General features: G+C 36.3%; 1 protein-coding gene across 4 annotated transcripts in view; it reads right to left on the bottom strand.

The window, feature by feature from the left end:
- The window catches only part of NRDC (nardilysin convertase), a 95,819-nt gene that overhangs the window by 63,836 nt on the left and 16,843 nt on the right, over window positions 1-15,140 (bottom strand). For 3 of the 4 annotated variants that reach the window (XM_006043743.4, XM_044945024.2, XR_006641224.1), the window contains exons 3-6: window positions 14,109-14,242; window positions 13,102-13,171; window positions 12,864-12,945; window positions 11,886-12,039 (exon numbers count right to left, since the gene is read on the bottom strand). In XM_006043743.4, the coding sequence (XP_006043805.2) occupies window positions 11,886-12,039; window positions 12,864-12,945; window positions 13,102-13,171; window positions 14,109-14,242 (440 nt within the window). The remainder of the gene's footprint in view (window positions 1-11,885; window positions 12,040-12,863; window positions 12,946-13,101; window positions 13,172-14,108; window positions 14,243-15,140) is intronic. The other variant, XM_006043744.4, reaches the window with a different exon arrangement.

Here is a 15,140-nt window from a genome sequence, read left to right as displayed (position 1 = left end):
CTGCCAATGCAGGACACATATCATCCTTTTGTTGCCAATCAACTGGTATGTTTTAATCTAAAGTGTGTCTCTCACATGTACACAATATTCATTGTAGCACTATTTACAATAGCTAGAACACGCAAGCAACCTCTATGCCCATCAACAGAGTGAATGGATAAGGAAGATGTGGTACATTTATACAATGGAATATTACCTGGCCATAAAAAGAAACACATCTGAGTCATTCCAATGAGGTGGATGAATCTAGAACCTATTATACAAAGTGAAGTAAGTCAAAAAGAGAAAGATAAATATCATATACTAATGCATATATATGGAATCTAGAAAGATGGTACCAATGAATTTATTTGCAGGGCAGCAGTGGAGAAACACACATAGAGAACAGACTTACCAACATCGGGGGTGAGGTGGGATGGGAAGGGAAGGGTGAGATGGAGAGAGTAACATGGAAACTTAACATGTCGCTCAGTCGTATCCAACTCTTTGCCGACCCCATGAATCGCAGCATGCCAGGCCTCCCTGTCCAGCACCAACTCCCGGAGTTCACTCAGACTCACGTCCATCGAGTCAGTGATGCCATCCAGCCATTTCATCCTCTGTCGTCCCCTTCTCCTCCTGCCCCCAATCCCTACCAGCATCAGAGTCTTTTCCAATGAGTCAACTCTTCGCATGAGGTGGCCATGAGGTGGCCAAGTACTGGACTTTCAGCTTTAGCATCATTCCTTCCAAAGAAATCCCAGGGCTGATCTCCTTCAGAATGGACTGGTTGGATCTCCTTGCAGTCCAAGGGACTCTCATGAGTCTTCTCCGACACCACAGTTCAAAAGCACCAATTCTTCGGCGCTCAGCCTTCTTCACAGTCCAACTCTCACATCCAAACATGACCACAGGAAAAACCATAGCCTTGACCAGATGGACCTTTGTTGGCAAAGTAACGTCTCTGCTTTTGAATATGCTATCTAGGTTGGTCATAACTTTCCTTCCAAGGAGTAAGCATCTTTTAATTTCATGGCTGCAGTCACCATCTGTAGTGATTTTGGAGCCCAGAAAAATAAAGTCTGACACTGTTTCCACTGTTTCCCCATCTATTTCCCATGAACTGATGGGACTGGATGCCATGATCTTCGTTTTCTGAATGTTGAGCTTTAAGCCAACTTTTTCACTCTCCACTTTCACTTTCATCAAGAGGCTTTTGAGTTCCTCTTCACTTTCTGCCATAAGGGTGGTGTCACCTGCATATCTGAGGTTATTGGTATTTCTCCTGGCAATCATGATTCCAGCTTGTGTTTCTTCCAGTCCAGCGTTTCTCATGATGTATTCTGCATGTAAGTTAAATAAACAGGGTGACAATATACAGCCTTGATATACTCCTTTTCCTATTTGGAACCAGTCTGTTGTTCCATGTCCAGTTCTAACTGTTGCTTCCTGACCTGCATACAAATTTCTCAAGAGGCAGGTCAGGTGGTCTGGTATTCCCATCTCTTTCAGAATTTTCCACAGTTTATGTTATGGTGATCCACACAATCAAAGGCTTTGGCATAGTCAAGAAAGCAGAAATAGATGTTTTTCTGGAACTCTCTTGCTTTTTCCATGATCCAGCGGATGTTGGCAATTTGATCTCTGGTTCCTCTGCCTTTTCTAAAACCAGCTTGAACATCAGGAAGTTCACGGTTCATGTATTGCTGAAGCCTGGCTTGGAGAATTTTGAGCATTACTTTACTAGTGTGTGAGATGAGTGTAATTGTGTGGTAGTTTGAGCATTCTTTGGCATTGCCTTTCTTTGGGATTGGAATGAAAACTGACCTTTTCTAGTCCTGTGGCCACTGCTGAGTTTTCCAAATTTGCTGGCATATTGAGTGCAGCACTTTCACAGCATCATCTTTCAGGATTTGGAATAGCTCAACTGGAATGCCATCACCTCCACTGGCTTTGTTTGTAGTGATGCTTTCTAAGGCCCACTTGACTTCACATTCCAGGATGTCTGGCTCTAGGTGAGTGATCACACCATCGTGATTATCTGGGTCGTGAAGGTCTTTTTTGTACAGTTCTTCTGTGTATTCTTGCCATCTCTTCTTAATATCTTCTGCTTCTGTTAGGTCCATGCCATTTCTGTCCTTTATCGAGCCCATCTTTGCATGAAATGTTCCTTTGGTATCTCTGACTTTCTTGAAGAGATCTCTAGTCTTTCCCATTCTGTTGTTTTCCTCTATTTCTTTGCATTGGTCGCTGAAGAAGGCTTTCTTATCTCTTCTTGCTATTCTTTGGAACTCTGCATTCAGATGTTTGTATCTTTCCTTTTCTCCTTTGCTTTTTGCTTCTCTTCTTTTCACATCACAATATGTAAAATAGAAAGCCAATGGGAATTTGCTGTAGGACTCAGGGAACCCAAACAGGGGCTCTGTATCAACCTAGATGCATGGGATGGTGAGGGAGGGAGGAAGGAGTTTCAAGAGGGAGGGGACATATGTATACCTATGGCTGATTCATGTTGATGTTTTACAGAAAACAACAAAATTCTGTAAAGCAATTATGTCAATTAAAAAATAAAGTGTATCTCTTATAGGTAGCATATTATATAGCTGACTCATGTTTCTTTGCCCAGTCTGCCAATGTCTTATCTTTTAATTGAAATGCTTAATCCATTTACATTTAATTACTGATAAGACAGGATTTATATCTGTCTTTGCTATCTATTGCAAGTCCTATGCCTCTTTTCCCCTCTATTCCTCAACTGCTGACTTCTTTTTGTTAAAATAGGTATTTTCTAGAGTACTGTTCAAATTCCCTTGCCATTTCTTTTACTATATTTTTGAGTTATTTTCCTAATAACTTATAACAATCCATTTTGAATTAATACCAACTTAACTTCAGTATTTGGAGAAGGAAATGGCAACCCACTCCAGTATTCTTGCCTGGAGAATCCCATGGATGGAGGAGCTTGGTGGGCTACAGTCCACGGGTCACGAAGAGTCGGACACGACTGAGCAACTTCACTTTCGCTTCACTAACTTCAGTATTACACGAAAGCTTCACTTCTATATACCTGTTTTCTTTTTTGTGCTATTATTGCCATACAAATGATATCGTTACACATTATATGCCTATGAACACATTTATAATTTTTTCTTTATACAGCTATCTTTTAAATCAGATAGGAAAAAAATTACAAAAACTATATCTTTTATATTTATATAGGTAAACAAAGACAGTATAAATTATATAAATTATCTTTTTAAGTGTGCTTTATTTCTTCATGTGGAATTGAGTGTCCTTTCATTTCAGTCTGAAGGACTCCATCCATCCACGTCGTACAGAGATTTGCTAATGACAATTTTAATTTAGCTGAGAATGTCTTAATATCTCCATTTAGAAGGATATTTTTGATGGATAAAAAATACTTGGTTTGCATTCTTTCAGTACTTTGAATGCATCATACCATTGTCTTCTTGCTTCCATGATTTCTCAAAGCACCTGTTTACCCTATTGAGATTAATCTTTATGAAAAAAGCTGCTCCTCTCTGGCTACTTTCAATATTCTTTTTACATTTAGCTTTTAATGGCTTGATTATAACATGTCTTAATGTGAAAATCATTGTGAATATCACTGTGTTTATTCTTCTGGAAATCTGCTCAGTTGCTTGAATGTGTAGATGTTTGTCTTTTACCAATTTGGAAAGAGTTTGGCTATTATGTCTTCAAGAATACTTTCTATGTTTTTCTCATTTCCTCTTGGAACTCCTATAAAACACATGCTAGTATGCTTGATGGTATCTCGTAGATCTCTGAGGCTCTGTTTTATTTTTCTTCATCCCTTTTCTTTATTTCTGTTCCTCAGACTGGAAAATCCCAATTAATCTTTCTTCTAGTTTGTTCATTCTTTCCTCAGCTAGCTCAAATCTGTTAAGCTCTTCTAGTTAATTTTTCAAGTTGTACTTTTCAACTCTAGAATTTCTATTTGGTTGTTTTAATAATTTGTATCTGTTGAGGGGTGTTAGAAGGAAGGTTCAAGAGGGATGGAATATATGTACACACATAACTGACTCACTCTGTTGTACAGCAGAAACTAACACAGAATTGTACAGCAATGGTACTCCAATTAAAAAAAAAAAAAAGTAAAAATAAAGCAATTATTTATCTGGGAAAAAAATAATTTGTATCTCTTTACTGATGTTCTCTATTTAGTAAGACATCATTCTTGTGTTCTCCTGTAGTTCTTAGACATAGTTTTCTTTAGCTCCTTGAACATAATTAAAATAGGTGATCTATAGTTTGTCAGGTTAACTCCAGAATCTAGACTTTCTTAGGAACAGTATCTATTGACTACTGTTTTTCCATTGTATCAGTCATACTTTTCTGCGTCCCTCATAATTTTGTTGAAAAAAAATTTTTAGTAATATAATGTAGCAACTCTGTAAATCAAGCCTCTCCTCCCTAATCCGGGTTTGTTGTTATTGCTGTTTCTTGTTGTTACTATTTACATATTTAGTGCCCTTCTGATTTCCCTAGTGGCTCAGACAGTAAAGAAACGGTCCACAATGAGATCTGGGTTCAATCCCTGGTTTAAGAAGATGCCCTGGAGAAGGCAATGGCTACACACTTCAGTATTCTTGCCTGGAGAATTCCATGGACAGAGGAGCCTGTGACCATGGGGTTGCAAACAGTCAGACATGAACGAGCAACTCACACTTACCTTAAACTAATCCTGTGAAGTCTGTATTCTTTGACGGCTTGGTTAGCTTAGTGATAATCTCTGGTTGCAGAGAGATTTCCTTAAATGCCTTGCCAAGGGGTTCTCTATGCATATTGGGGGATGCTTTCAACATACAGTCAGGCAGTTTACAACTCTACATTAGCCATCACATCCTGCTTGCACAGAGACTCAACACCAGCCATGACAAGAGTGTAAGGCCTTAAGTCTTTTTGAGCATGCATAGAGCCCTGGACGATACAGCTTTATACACATATGTGACCTTCAAAATTCCCAGGAATATCCTGGAGCTTTCCAAAGACCCTTAGGATCTGTTTTGCACTTTTTCCTTTTAAGCTTTGTTTGCTCCAACTTTTATCCACTGCCTCAGATGGTCACAAAGTTAAACTATTGCCATCTAAATGCTATAGACAAATGTCTCCAGAGAAAAAGATTTTTGTAAATACGTGAGCTCCCAGTCAGGCCAAATCATGAAAGTTCATGAATGGTGGTTCCCAGGGAACTGCTAGACACGTCAAATAATTAAGATTCTCCAGAAGGATGTTTTTAGAGATCTGTAAATCCATCCAGCCCCTTTCAGTGGCTGCTAGACTGCTGTTTTCACTAAGACTGTGGGACCTTTTTAAGACTACTGTAGAGTTGGGTAGAGGGGAATGGAAACAGGGCAAATTAAAATGTCACAAAGCAAACTATTCTTACTAAGATTTAGTCACTTGCCTGAATAAACTCCTTGGATTGTTGCAAGCTTTGGCTTATTTCCAGAGTTCTGAAAAAGTTGATTTTGACAATTTTTGGCAAGGTTCTCATTGCTTTTACAGAGGAGGGGCTTTCAGAGGTCCTTATTTCACTATTCCTGCTGAGGTCAATCTGCTCTTTATTTCATTTATCTTCACCTTTTCTTTCTTCTTTCTTTGGGCATACTTTGCTGGTCTTACTCAGACTTCCTGAGATTGATCAGCTCATTAATTTTAAACTCTTCTTTTCTAAAATATACATTTGGTGGTGGTTTAGTTGCTAAGTCGTGTCTGATTCTTTGGATCCCATGGACTATACCCTGCCAGGCTCCTCTGTCCATGGGATGTTCCCGGCAAGAATACTGGAGTGGGTTGCCATTTCCTCCTCCAGGGGATCTTTCCAACCCAGGGCTCGAACCCAGGTCTACTATATAGTAGGCAGTCTCCTGCACTGCAGGCAGATTCTTAACCAACTGAGTCATGAGGGAAGCTGACAGAATACACACTTAAAAGTATATATTTCCCTCTAAGTACAATTATAGCTGCATCCCACAACTTTTATTCTATAATATTTTTATAATTCAATACAAAATATTTTCTAATTTCTGATACGCTTTCCTCTTTACCCAGGTATTCCTTAGAAATGTATTTAATTTCCAAACATAAGGCAATATTCTAGTTGTCTCTCTGTTATTGATTTCTAGCTAAAATTTAACTGTACATACAGTGTGATTAGAAAACAAAATCATTAATAATATGGTTTCAATGCTTTGAAATTTGAGACTGAATTTGTGGCTTAAAATATGATCAAATGAAAGAATTTTGTAGCTGGAAGGTGTTGATTAAGGATTCAAGTGGTAATCCTTTTGTCCTAATCTTCAATGTCCTTACTGATTTTATGGTTATTCTATCAAATACTGGGAAAGGGGTGTTAAATCTCCCACTGCAGTTGCTTACTTATTCATTGTTCTTTACATTTGATTTGCTTTGAGGCTATGCTATTAGATGAGTTCAAACTGGAAACAATTATATCTTCCTAGTTAAGTTTTATCAATATGACATGAGCCTCTTGAGCAATATTTTTTTTCCCAAGACTTACTACGTGTACTAGTCGCTCAGTCATGTCCGACTCTTTGTAACCCCATGGACTGTGGCTTGCCAGACTTCTCTGTCCACAGAATTTTCCGTGCAAGACGCTGGAGTGGGTTGCCATTCCATTTTCCAGGGGATCTGCCCAACCCAGGCAAACCCAGGTCTTCTATATTGCAGGAAGATTGTTTTACCATCTGAGCTGCCAGGGAACCCCTCCCAAGCCTTAGATATCTAAGTCTTAAAAACTATTTGATTAGGCTTTTTAAATCCAGTCTGTTTATCTTTTAATCGGAAGTTAATCCACTCATATTTAATAAGAATTACTGTTACATATGGATCTACATCTACCTCCTAGAACAACAGACTGGTTCCAAATGGGAAAAGGAGTTCGTCAAGGCTGTATATTGTCACTCTGCTTATTTAACTTCTATGCAGAGTATATCATGAGAAACACTGGACTGGAAGAAACACAAGCTGGAATCAAGATTGCCGGGAGAAATATCAATAACCTCAGATATGCAGGTGGCACCACCCTTACGGCAGAAAGTGAAGAGGAACTCAAAAGCCTCTTGATGAAAGTGAAAGTGGAGAGTGAAAAAGTTGGCTTCAGAAAATGAAGATCATGGCCTCCGGTCCCATCACTTCATGGGAAATAGATGGAAACAGTGAAAACAGTGTCAGACTTTATTTTTCTGGGCTCCAAAATCACTGCAGATGGTGACTGCAGCCATGAAATTAAAAGACACTTACTCCTTGGAAGGAAAGTTATGACCAACCTAGAGAGCATATTCAAAAGCAGAGACATTACTTTGCCAACAAAGGTCCGTCTAGTCAAGGCTATGGTTTTTCCAGTGGTCATGTATGGATAGGAGAGTTGGACTGTGAAGAAAGCTGAGCGATGGAGAATGGATGCTTCTGAACTGTGGTGCTGGAGAAGACTCTTGAGAGTCCCTTGGACTGCAAGGAGATCCAACCAGTCCATTCTGAAGGAGATCAGCACTGGGCGTTCTTTGGAAGGAATGATGCTGAAGCTGAAACTCCAGTACTTTGGCCACCTCATGTGAAGCGTTGATTCACTGGAAAAGACTCTGATGCTGGGAGGGATTGGGGGCAGGAGGAGAAGGGGACGACAGAGGATGAGATGGCTGGATGGCATCACTGACTCGATGGACATGAGTCTGAGTGAACTCCGGGAGTTGGTGATGGACAGGGAGGCCTGGCGTGCTGCAATTCATGGGGTCGCAAAGAGTCAGACACGACTGAGCAACTGAACTGAACTGACATCTACCTCCATCCTCCTTTGTCCTGCTTGTCCCACTTGTTCTATCCCTCCTACTACAGTTTTCTTCTTTGAATTCATTTGAGAGACTTATTCCAAGTGTTTTCCTTGTACTGGTTTGGAATTTTTATGCCCAAATTGTGTTCTTTCAGCAGTTACCCTTAAAAATATTACATGTATCCTTTTAACTTATCAAAGTGTAATATTAATCTTATAAAAATATCTTTTTCTCCATTTAGCATTACTCCTGATACATTGTTGTTGTTAACTCTGTATACTTTTAAGTTTCATAATTACTGTTTTAAGTGATCAATGCTCATTTATATGATTCATATAAAATGCTCCACTTCATTTGGAGCATTTCAAATGCTCCATTTCATTGCTCCACTATTGTTTTTGCAGCTCTGATCTGTATTCTCCTTCTGCCTGAAATATATTCTTTAGAATTTCCTTTGGTAAGCTGGTGGCATGCACACTCAACTGTGTGTCTAAGGGTCTATTCTACCATCATCCTTACAAGATATTTTTTGCTTGGTGTAGAATTTGTAGTTGGTGGTTATTTTCTTTCAGGCTATTACAAGTATTCTATTGTCATTGAGCTTCCACTGCTGCTGAAAAGTCATCCATCAGACTAACTAATGACTTTAAAGAATTTCTGCCCTTTTATCTGCCCTTTTAAGATTTTCTATATTTGGTTTTCTGTAGTCACTATAATTTTCTACATGTGGATTTCTTTTAATATATACTTTTGGAATTTGTTAAGACTTCTTTACCCTCTGATTTGACGCTCTAGAAATTTTCCAGTGATCAACCCTTCAAATATTTTGTCTGTATTACTTTTCTCTCTTTTCCCTCTAGTTCTCTAGGTGTGTATCTCTCTCTCTCTCTCTCGGACATTTTCACTCTATTCTCTATGCTACTTTTCCTTTTTTCTGTATCTTTCATTTTTTCTCTCTTCACACTGTACTTGGGATTTCTCTTGGTCTATCTTTCAATTCACAAATTCTAACATCATCTGTATGTATTCCTTTCTTAAATCTATCCATTGGTTTAAATTTCAATTATCATGTCTCAATTCACAATGCTCTTTCTTAATTTTTATATTTCAAATCTCATAGGTCACATTTTATCGTTTCCTATGACTTACAACTGTATTCAAACTTGTCCCTTATTTCTGTAAAAACAATAACTGTACGTAACCATGCCAATCTCTAAGATTTCTAAGGCATTAAGTCTTTTTCTGTTTCCTGTTCTCATTCACATTGTCTTATTTTGTTGCGTGTCTGCTTATGTTTGACTGAATGCTGGTCACTCTACTTGAGAGTAAATAAAACAAAGGCCATTTTATTTTTGAGAGGGTTTGTTTTTGCTTCTCCTGGGCATCAGAGAACACTACCAGATCTGGACCATGTTAAACTATATTCAAGGCTTAAGGTTCACTAGACAACATAGGCATTTTTCAAAGCAGTCTGTAACTCCTCAGGATGGCTAATCCATTTCCTCAACCTAAGGGTGATGCCTTCTGAAGTCGCAGTTTATCATGAGAAGAGTTTTCTATTAAATATCCCACTTTGTGAACATCCTGGACTTTGATCAATCTTCTTCTTACCCTGAAATACTGATAAACTAAAGTTCAAATTTACTGAAATTAGCAAAGGCCACCAAGGTAAAATCAGCTTTCATTCTCATTTACTTAACAGAGTAAAAATTCAGTTATTTCCTCAACTTTTTACTTAAATGATTCAAGATACTGAACAATATGACCTGTGAGGAAACTGGATTTTACTGACCTATTAAAAAATAGACAAACTTAATCCATGCTATGTAAGAGTCTTTTGCAAATTATCCAAAGACTTTTTATTTCATATTAACTGTGAAAAAGTGAAAGTGAAATCACTCAGCCGTGTCCGACTCTTTGTGACCCCATGGACATAGTCTCCCAGGCTCCTCCGTCCATGGGATTTTCCAGGCAAAAATACTGGAGTGGGTTGCCATTTCCTTCTCCAGGAGATCTTCCTAACCCAGGGATTGAACTCGGGTCTCCCACATTATAGGTACTTTAATGTCTGAGCCACCAGAGAAGTCATATTAATTGTAGAAGTATAATAATTATCATCTTTATTATAGAATATGCAATGCTTAATGCTCTACCACTGTCTACCATTTATGGCATAAATTCATGGCCTGATATTCTCAATAATTTCTCCTATTAGGCAGTAGCATTCTTCTTATTAATTCTGAGTGTTTTAAGTAGAAATAACCTGTAATAAATGTGCAAATATCTTTGGATTTCCTGAAGTACTCCTAAGATTAAAAATGTATGGAATTTCTTAAGAAGAAATGAAACAAGTTCCTTAACTAGACTTTATATCAAATTTCATCATCTCTGAGGTGGTTGTAATTTTTCAACATATCCTTTGCCTATTCTTTTTTTCCAATGAAATGTGTTTATTCATGAGTATTCAATTTGTCTACTGCTTAAGTTTTCTTAACATGCTGTAAAACTTGGGAGTTGAAAACTCTGAAATCAAAGCTAACACACAGTCACCCTAAAGAGTATTCCTGATTTTCTAAGTTTATAAAAAAGATAAATTTGGGCCTCATTTGCACCGTTTGATTAACTTCTTTTATCTCTATTCTTTTGTTTGTTATTTTGGAATTAAATGCTTAATTAGATAAACACTGATTATCAAATATATGCACTGTGAGCATATCCTTAAGTATGGGATTAAAAAGAGCTATAAACTATTTCACTGAATACAAAATAGACAGCCATATTTCAGATTAAAGAAAAAAACCACTATGTTGTATCCTACTATAAACACTGTCATCAAAGTAATTATGTCAATTTTAACGAGATTTTGGCATTGTTTTAGTGGAAAAGCTGTTAACTTGGGGGTTAAAGAACAGACAAATATTTATTTCCTTGAAAATAATGGCATATGCTTTCAACTTACAGGAACTTACCCAAAAGTTTTCTCAGGGTCAAATTAATTCTTAAGGGATGAGACAATTTAAGAAAACTTGACCGCTGTCATGTTTTGAGAATTTTTTTTTGTCATTTGTGTTTTGATTTTATGGCATTTTTTTATATTAAAAAAAAATCTGAATTAATTCATTCAAGACATCTCAAATAAGTATCTGCCAAATTCTTGATACTAGAAATAACCAACAAAAAATGGACCAAAAACTGCCATCAGACCTTACATTATACCGGTCAAACTCGATTATTTCTTTCTTTCTTAGTATTTCAATCTTATATTTATCTAGATTTTGGTATAAAGTGACTTCTTTTTACTACTGTATGCTTTGCCTTACAACCTTGCTATATCAAAGCTCTATTAATGCCCTGACAAACTTTTGAGAAGATAATTTTGAGTATCAAAAGCTCTTTTTAAAAAAGTTTTAAAAATATTCATGCAAATACACTCAGAAATTTCACTCCTTAGAACTTAGCAAAAGGAAATGATTAACGATGTACACAAACACTAGAATATTCACTACAGCATCATAGTACCAGAAAACTAAAAATAATTCAACTGTCCAATAATATGTGAATGGTTAAGCAGATACACACTTAGTCATGTTTTATAAATTATAAAACTGTATACAAATGTGATAAACCTTGTTTTTAAAATATGAAAAGATACGAATAAGCTGATCCCATATATGTTACAAATATAGATGGCTTCATTCCAAAGTATCAATCATGGTTATCTCTAGATTATGAAATTGAGAGCAATCTTACCTCTTTTTCCCTTCTCTGTTTTCCATATTTTCTACTAAATTAGAAAATAATAATTGCAATAATGAGTCAATAGAGACTACATTATTTACAAAATTCAAAAGATATTTAAATGGTTTCAGTTTAATCTTTAATACAAAGACTAAGTATTACAGAATAAGAGACAAGGTATATTCACAATTTGCTCTGTTCTCCAAATATTGTTGATATTCCTACAGAACTAGAGTACTGCTAGAAAAGAAATACCACAGAACAATGCCCAACATTGCCAGTTGTAAGATGGCACCAGATAATCAAAATAAAAATATATTTTGGGTTAGTTACCTATCCAGGGCTTCTTTGAAGTACTTCCTCTGGACATCAAACTGAAAGACTGTACGTTCACAATCAGTTGAAGCATTATCACTGCCCCCATGTTTCTTCAGGAAGGCATCAAATCCATTTTCATCTGGATATTTCAAGCTACCCATGAATACCACTAAGTGAAAAGAATTCAAAGTCACAGAACACAAAGATACAGACAATGCTTTTATTAACAAGGATGAAATTTCAAAAAAAAACTGGTAGAAAATATGCCAACAGTGATTACATCTGGATAATACTTATTTTCTTCATTGTACTTCTGTTTTTTTAACTTTCTATAATGCTCATATATTACTTTTAAATTAAAAAACTAAATATTTTTAATGAAATATGTAATTTATTTGAAAAAGGTTAAAATGTAAACTGACATATATGCAAATTATTTCTACTATAAAAACTCATAAGGTAAGAAATTCACCCTTGAGTAGCTTAGAAAACTAGCATACAAAGAAGTAGTAATTCAAGAGTTCATAACTGGATAGCATTCACAAAGGTTTTACTTGGGTACATGAATAATTACACTGAAGATTTACTGTTTTGCTTTGATATTAATCGTGCCTTTTTATTTTTTGTATTTCTAATGCTTTGACATCTTGAGGCCTTGCCAGTCCTGGAAGGAACTGCCCATCCCAAGATGATAGTCTAAACTCCTAAAGATCAGCAATTTCCTCCTGATTGGTTGGCCTTACTGTACCTGAATAATAAGACTTACATTTTTAAATAGTTTTCTAAGCAGTTTCACGCTAATCCTCAAAACAAATACACTCAAGATTAAAATTAAGTCTTTCCCCTATGATATTCACTAAGATTTTTTTCTTAGTTTTTCTCTTATTAAACATTATCACAATCCTATCAAACCAGTTACTTATCTGTGAAATCAATTCTTACAAATTTGGAGGAAAAAACACACCCGAGAATGGTATTTTACAAAGATCTTACTGTGCTCCAAAAAGTGTGCCAGCCCGGGCAGGTCATCTGGATCAGCAAAACTCCCAACTCCAACACAAAGAGCCGCTGCAGACTGGAGTAAGTAGAACACATACAAATAGTGAGTCAATCCTACAGGAATAATAATGTCATCTCATTTTAAGGATTCACTTGAAGATGGACCTTATCCAACAGAAAGCAAGAGAATTCTTTCCCTGAGAATCTGGAGGAGCAGCAAAGTGAAACTCACCAGAACTGTGTCAGTTTCACCCTGCTGCTCCTCCTCTTGCCATCCTGCAAAATGCTGAACAGGTGCAGACCTAAGGGAAAAAGCAGAAACAGACAGGAAAAAAGCCAAAGGGGACTGGCCAGCCCACCCAAGTATCATTTTGTGTCAGCATTTCAAAGTTCTGAACCAAGTTTGTTTCCTGATTAACCAGATTTCAGAAATCTGCAGAAGTAATATATCTGAGATTTTCTCTAAAGATCTCTAAACAATTAAAGGCTCTGTGTTCATTAATTCAAGTTACTAGATGGAAACTTCTCAGTATGTCACTCAGAAAATATTGTTTTTATTAAAACAGGGCATAAGATAACAACTCAAGAAAACATCTAACAAGGATAATAAATTAATGGTTATTAAAAAATCTTAAGCCATTAAAGAACTATAGAACTAAACTTTAAAGAGGCTTTTTAGTTCTTCATTTCTTATATAAGGTATAAAAAATACATTACTTATTGGTTGACATTTTCCAAGTACTTTGGGAAAATTAATTTGCAACAAAATAGATGGTTAGGAGGTATGCCAAATTCTGCATTTAAAATGATCAGGGCAACCATTATATCAAAGTAAGTTAAAGGACACAAAAAAAGGAGAGAAAAATAGTCAATCTGAATCCTAAAGGATAGAAAGCTGAATTATTAACTTTCCCAAATTTTACAAATGTCAATTTTAAAGGGCTAACACATTTGATGACACAGATTATTCTGATAAATGGTTATCCTCTTAGAAGGCTTAAAAAAAAAAAATAGTGTACACCTGGTATAAAGTCTAACCATGTGTAGGCGGGGTGGGGGGGGGTGCGGAGGCAGTGGCGGGAGGTGTACATATTTGGAAGAACCAAACAGCCTCACGTGATACTCATAAATCCCTTATTTAAGACGAAGACACATAAACTCAGTTAAAACACGACGGAATATCCACTTCTTCAAAGCACAGTCTAATGGGTTCTGTGATGTGTTTAATAGATGCCTAACCTGCTTTCAGCTCCAACTACCCCATTAAGATTTCTTGTCTTGAACAGCTGGGTTGAAGACATTTTTGTGTAAGTTGACTTAAACCACAGTTTATCAGTCAGCTTTGACCACAGCAAAAACAGGCTCTGCAATTGCTAGAAAAGAAATTCATACTTGAGAATTATCTATCCAAAAAATTCATACTTGAGAAATTCATACTTGAGATTTAAGAAAGCCTTGAACAAATCATAATTCAGCATATATCATACTTAAATTCCAATCTTGTTAATTTATCAACTTTAAGATCAAGAACTTTAAAGATCTAAAACTTTAAGATCAAGAACAACTTCCCTCTGGGAGGAAGAAAGTGGAAGGGGGTAAAAATGATGATTAAAAGAGTAGCCAACTTCCTAATTGGGTAAATGTTCTCCAAAAACCTCAAAAAACTTTCTTCCTACTATCCTTACAAATTCACATATTCATCTTAAACACAGTTCACATTTTTCAAATAAAAAAACCGTAAAACCACTGCAAAATCCTATATTACTCTTAAGCCACCTCTTATCTAGATTATCTACTTTATTTACCTTTTGTAGGCATTTATTCATTCAGTGAATATAAATAATTTTCCATGACTACAATCATGGGATCTTTCCTTTCACTAGTGTACCCACAGCATAAAACAATTTGATCTCGTCTTCAAACTGCACTAACCTCCTCCATTCCTTTCTAAAATCCAGAAAATCAGCTATCAGTATCTTATGAGGGAATATATCATACCAAGTTCTCAGAAAAGACAGGCAGCATCTAAGCCATTGTTTAAATGATCACTAGAATCTGACCCTGCTGCTTCTAGACAAGGTAACATTTAGAGTTTGATGTACGTAATAAGCAAAATAAAAAGGGGTACCCAAAATACTGGATGTATATCTTCTTTTGTCAAACAGGTTCACAATTGCTATATAAATCTAAAATATTTTATTACATCTTGACAATAAAATTGGCTGTCAAAAAAATTTTTAACTTAATCCTAGAGTTTTGCTTATCAGTTGA

The sequence above is a fragment of the Bubalus bubalis genome, chromosome 6 (assembly GCF_019923935.1).
Source record: "Bubalus bubalis isolate 160015118507 breed Murrah chromosome 6, NDDB_SH_1, whole genome shotgun sequence".
Taxonomy (NCBI): Eukaryota; Metazoa; Chordata; class Mammalia; order Artiodactyla; family Bovidae; genus Bubalus; species Bubalus bubalis.
The sequence above is the reverse complement of the archived record's forward strand: the minus strand, read 5'-3'. Positions and strand labels throughout refer to the sequence as shown.